Source organism: Dictyostelium purpureum (genome assembly GCF_000190715.1).
Source record: "Dictyostelium purpureum unplaced genomic scaffold DICPUscaffold_294, whole genome shotgun sequence".
Taxonomy (NCBI): Eukaryota; Evosea; class Eumycetozoa; order Dictyosteliales; family Dictyosteliaceae; genus Dictyostelium; species Dictyostelium purpureum.
In genome coordinates this window covers 1-5,959 of record NW_003519630.1, presented here as the reverse complement: position 1 = coordinate 5,959, position 5,959 = coordinate 1, and the positions used below count along the sequence as shown (strand labels likewise).

Below are 5,959 nucleotides of genomic sequence, written 5' to 3'. Positions count from 1 at the left end.
ATTATTTGATAACATGAACTCCACAAGCTCCCAAACCATATTGTAGTTGTCGTGATTCTTTAAATCTGAAATCTTGAACAAAAATAAATTATAAAAATCGGTTGTTCTGTAGTGTTTGTATGGTAAAAGAAATACTATACTAAGGTTATCAAAGTTTGCTTGAACAATTTTAAACCAATCAGAAGGGGATAAAATTAAATCACGGAATTTGGGTGTCAACTTTACAGCAAACTTTAAAAGGTCTCTTTGGCTTGAGGAATTGTGCAATAAGGTTTCTTTATATCTTTGAAGGCATTGGAAAAACACTTGGGACAGTGGCAGTTCATTATAGAACTTATCAGTTGTATAGCCTAAGTCTCTTAATTTGAGAATATCGTGGTCCATTTCTAAAAGGAGACCGCTAAAACGTGAGATGAAAATGTAGTCTTTTTTGTCTCTTAATCTATCTTCAATTGGTGATTCTCTTGTTAGTGACAGTATTTTTTGATAGAAAGATGAGTTGGTACTTGAATTTCTTTTTGTTGGTATTTTGTTGTTTCCAAAACATAATTTATCGGTATTTTCAACTAAAAAGGGTCCTAAATCTTTTGAAAAATACGATAGATTTGGATTTTGTAAATCTAGCTTCATTATATGGTTTTTTTTATCCCTCCAAAACTCGAGTTCTAGTTTATCGTGTTTAAATGATGCTGCTCTGATAAATGGTAAAAAAAAATCATCGGTTTGACCAACATTGTAATAGGATTTTTTCGTGCTAAGTCCCACTCTGTATAAAACAACCTTCTTTAAATCGGAAAATCTGATAGCTTCGGAATAGTTATTGGTTTCCAATGCGCATATAATAACAGTGTTCAATAATATTTCTTTAAAGAATCCGTTTTGTTGCCTATCTTCAATGAAAGAGAGAGCATAATTCTTTAATTGTAACATTTGTCGTTTTGAACTATAAAACAGAACCATACCAATAATTTGAGCTTTGATAGAGTTGGTTTCTTTTCTAGTTTCTTCTTTGTATGGCTTCATGACTTCTTCCAACAATTCATATTTCTTTTGATTTAAGCAGTTATTGATAAATATAATTAATGATGGTACTAATTCTTTCGATTCAATATAGCCATCATTTAAAAATAAATCTGTAAGTTCTTTATAAACATATAAATGATCGGAAGCTGCTGAAAACAACTTGTTTAATGAATTCAATTGATTGGAATAATCGTTGGATTTTTTATGAAATTTGCTTAGTGGTTGACCTATAAATTTAACATTACCGGTAAAATCCCATACTTGTTTTATACTTGTAAATTCGTTCATATTTAAATTAAAAGTTGATAAATAACCTTGATATTCTTGATTGGTAATTTCCTCTTGTTCAAATTCTTTTTCTTCATCGGCTTCAAGTGAGTTTATAGTAAACATTTTATTTTTATCAATATCCTCATTATTATCTATTTTATTATTATTATTATCGTTATTATTATTAATACTATTATTATTATTTTTATTATTACTAGATTTTGTGGTGGTGATAGTGGCAGGTGGATTTATTTTGATAAAATTTGATTTTATTATATTCATTGCCTTTGATTCTTGATTTGATTTTAAATAAAATATTGTGAATATATTGCTTAGATTGAATGATAATAAATTTTTTTCAACAATATGTTGATAAATTTGATCTACGCCATTCTTTTGATCCATCTCGTTTACTGAATTTAAAAACTTGACAAACTCTGTAGAGCTTAAATAATTATAGTGATAGTTTTGGTTTATATAATATTTAAAATAATCGACAGCATTTTCCAAATCGCCCAATTTTGATATATATAGAAGAATATCGCTGAACCCTTTTTGATTTTGACCTCTTTCAAATAACTTGTGACCAAATTCTATTGCTTCATTGACTTGCTTATTTCTTAAAAAATTTTGAATTGTTTCATTATCGTTCTTGTAAGTAGTTTCATCCTCGGCATCTAATTTTATAACTGGATAGTGCAATGCTAGTAATTTTTCCAATTCGGTTTCGTATTCGCCAAATATTGGCTTGATTAAAACTTCATCACCACCTTCTTCTTTGGCTATATCTAACAAACCTTTTTCACCAAAAACTTTTTTAATCTTTTTGTTTACTCTAACTTTAAACTCGTCGACATCGCCTTCTTGAAAAAACTTTTTAATAAATTTTTCATTATATTTCTTATAGGTTTTGCCTGCAAAAACACCACTACCGGAGCTTTCCCTATATCTATTTCTTTTGTTTGAATTTGTGTTTGTGATTGCTAATTTTAAACTACCGCTATCTAGACTATTATTGTTTTCTAAACCATCGTTGTTGTTATCAATATTATTTTCATCACTATTATTATTACTGTTTTTATTTTTTTTACTATTAAAATTTCTATCGATATTAGAGGAGGTTTGGTTTAGTTTGGGGAATGATTTAGAATCGATTTTAAGTCTATTTGCTTTACTTAATCGATACATTTTTTAATTTGACACGAAAAAGATAAATATGAAAAATAATTTAAAAAAAAAATTAATAAAAAAAATGAAAAAAATAAAATTTTAAAAAAAAAAAAAAAAAAAAAAAAAAAAAACTTTATTGCGTCGTTTTTAATTAATTGATTAATTTATCTTTTTCCTTTTCTTTAATCTCTTTTTTTAAGTAATCTAACAATTCAAAAACATCTGAAATGATTGCTGAATAGTCTGATTTTAAATTGATATTGTTTATATTAACCCAATCTAAATGATTTTCTTTAATTTTAAAAATTGTGTTGGTTGCGCAATGGTTTACATAAACTATTGATAGAAATTCGAAACACCAAAAACCAATTGATTTTATAAATTCTAAATTTTCATCTTTTTCTTGATTATTATCATTTAATTCCGTATTGCTTAGATGGTCTTCGCTTATTTTATGACTATTATGTGTTTTATTATTATTATTATTATTATTATTATTATTATTATTATTATTATCATCACTATTATTACTATCACTTTCTTCATCACCACTATCATTACTGTTATTATTATGGTTGTTTTTATTTATTATTTCTTTTCTAATATTTGAAAATAAAAAATTTAATTGATTTATTAATATCGCCCAAAATGCTAATAAATGATTTAAATATTCAATGATTTTCTCTAGATTTAAAAAGATTGTATTGAAATGTTCAAGTTGAGCAGATTTCTTTTCAGTTTCTTCGATTGTGTTCTTTATTGCATTTCTTAATTCTTTTAAGTGGTCCTCGATTAAATGAACAAGCATTGGGTTCTTTTCACAGTTTAGTTTAATTTTTTGCTTTTCCTCTTTTTTTTCTTTTATTGATTGATTATTATTTTCAATATCTTGAATTAGTTTTGATTTCATTTCATTTAATTCTTTTATAGTTTGATTTTCGATATCATGCTGTATTTGTGATGTATGGTGAATTGTAATTTGAACTTTTGAAATCATTTCATATAGTGCTTTTTCGATTTGATTTAATTGTTTATTTGGGTTCCTATCAGATAGCAATATAGAAACTTTGAGCTTCTCTATAGAGTCTAATGAATAGTATACAATATATATTGAGTTGTTGATACTGTTATTATAAATTCTATTAAAGAATATGCTATTTTTATTTATTAAGGTGAATAGTTTATTGTTATTCTCTTTACAATCTGAATTATTACAGGAATAATGGTGGTGATGATGACTTTCGCTGTTGGTATCTTTATTTATTATGTTTAATGATCTATTAAAAAGGTCTATTATACTTGTATAGTTATTAAATATCTCTTCTGTATTAATATTAAAATATTTATTTATAATAATTTTATTGGTAGTTCTAAAAACATGTTTAAAATTATTGAATGAGTTATTAATTTCTGCCCAATTTTTGATAAGATTATCATTATGAAACATTTTTTTATTAACCTATATTATAAAGTTATTTTTGTTTCGATTTGAAAAATAAACAAAAAATTAAAAAAAAATTAAAAATAAAAAATTAAAAAAAAAAAACAAAAAAAAAAAAAAAAAAAATTTTCGAATTATTAGATTTTTTATATGTCATATATGTGGGGTTATTCTATTAATAGTAATAAGGTGAATATTATTTTATATACATAAATTTTTTTTTATTATTTTAAATTTTTTCGATATTAATTTTTCATTTTTCGATTTTTTTATTTATTTTTTTTAAAGTGATATTATTTAAAACAAATGCTTTAAAATAATGAAGAATGTTGTTCCATTATGCTTTGTAATGAAACAATGATCATTACTCAATAATAATCAGCATTAATTAATAATAATCAACAATTATTTTAATTCATCAAAAAAGAAATTTTAAAAAAATTTAAAAAAAATAAAAAAATAAAAATAATAAAAACTTTTTAGTTTTCGAATTTTACAAAAACATAAACATTTCATATAAATTTTATTTTATTTAATTATTTGATCTTAGTACCTTACAATGAACTTTATTCCCAAATTTAAACACCGGGAAGATATATTCTAAAAAAGGCCCCAGCGGGGATCGAACCCACGACCTCTTCCTTACTAGGGAAGCGCAATACCACTATGCTATGCGGCCATTTCATGATGTTCAAAAAAGATCTGTTTTTTTTTTGAAAAAACATTAAACTAAACTAAAAGTAATTCTATATTTTGTTAAAAAATACTGTAAAATTATAGAAATATATAAAATGAGTTACTTTAACTATTGCACCATTCAATCGAATGGGTATGACAAAAATTCGGTTTCCAACAATTAATACAAAAAAAAGTTTTTATTTTTTTTTATTTAATTTAAATTGAAAAGATATAAACTTAAATATTATTATTTTTATTATTTTCCCAAAATTATTAGTTATTTTCTAAAAAGAACTTTTCAGTTAATTCATTTTTTTTTCAAATCATTTTTTAAATTTTAAAATTTTATTTTTTTTATTTCTTTTTTTAATGTCACGCAGAAATAATTCTTTATTATAATAATTTTTTCTTTATTATTTCTTTTTTTTTTTTTTTTCAAATAAAATAATTTAATATTTTTTTCAATACAATAAATTTATTATGTTTGTGTGTGTTAAAGTATGTGTGGGTATTTATGTTTTTATATTGTGCTTGTGTGTTGTGTGTTAGTGTGTTAGTGTGTGTTAATGAATTTTATTTTTTGAAATATTTCACTATAACAACATCACAGTGTGCTTTTCATTGTTTTATTTATTATATAAATTAATTTTTTATTTATTTTTCTTTTTTTTTGTAATTATTAAAAAATTATAAATAATAAAAAAAAACATAATATATTTCAGTAGTAAAATTAATAATACTAATAATAATAATAATAATAACATAAATATTATATTATAAAATAATAATGGTAAAAAGATTAAAAAAAAGAATAGAAGATTATAAACCAAGCAAATTTAAAAAACACTTTATTTTTTCACAAGAAGTTATTAATCAATTATGGGCAGATTTATATTCAATTGATGATGGTATTAATGAAGAGCATATAATTTGGACTTTCGATTATTTAAGATATTATACAACTTTTGATGAAAAAGCAGAGAAATTCAATGTTAGTTCAAGAACTTATGGTGACCATGTTTGGAAAGTTATTGATACCGCTAGGTTTTTACTTTTTCAAGTAAGTACTATGTATATATATAAACAATAGCAAAAACACAATATAACATATTAATAATAATATATTTTTCTTTTATATTTTTAAAGTCTCAATTAGCAAATAGATTTGATCAAAAAATTAAAGATTTAACAGAGTCTGGAAATACACATTCAAATGATCCATTTTTAACATTAGCAGTAGATACAACTTTCTTAAGAACCAATACTACAGATAATTCATTTCTTAATCCAAAGTATGGTCATAGAGGAGTTAAATATGAAGTTGGTTGTTCATTATATGATGGTAAAGTATTATGGGTAAACGGTCCTTTAAAGATC

General features: G+C 23.3%; 2 protein-coding genes across 2 annotated transcripts; one reads left to right on the top strand and one right to left on the bottom strand.

The window, feature by feature from the left end:
- Window positions 1-2,614: 2,614 nt before the first annotated feature.
- DICPUDRAFT_156351 (uncharacterized protein) lies at window positions 2,615-3,910 on the bottom strand (the record flags this gene model as incomplete). Its single annotated transcript, XM_003291672.1, has 1 exon — window positions 2,615-3,910. The coding sequence occupies one exon, from the start codon at window positions 3,908-3,910 to the stop codon at window positions 2,615-2,617; it is 1,296 nt and encodes a 431-aa protein (XP_003291720.1).
- Window positions 3,911-5,369: 1,459 nt separating this feature from the next.
- On the top strand, window positions 5,370-5,938 carry DICPUDRAFT_82380 (uncharacterized protein; the record flags this gene model as incomplete). Its single annotated transcript, XM_003291680.1, has 2 exons — window positions 5,370-5,642; window positions 5,729-5,938. Coding segments are annotated over 2 exons (483 nt in total), but the record flags the coding sequence as incomplete, so codon positions are not given.
- Window positions 5,939-5,959: the final 21 nt, after the last annotated feature.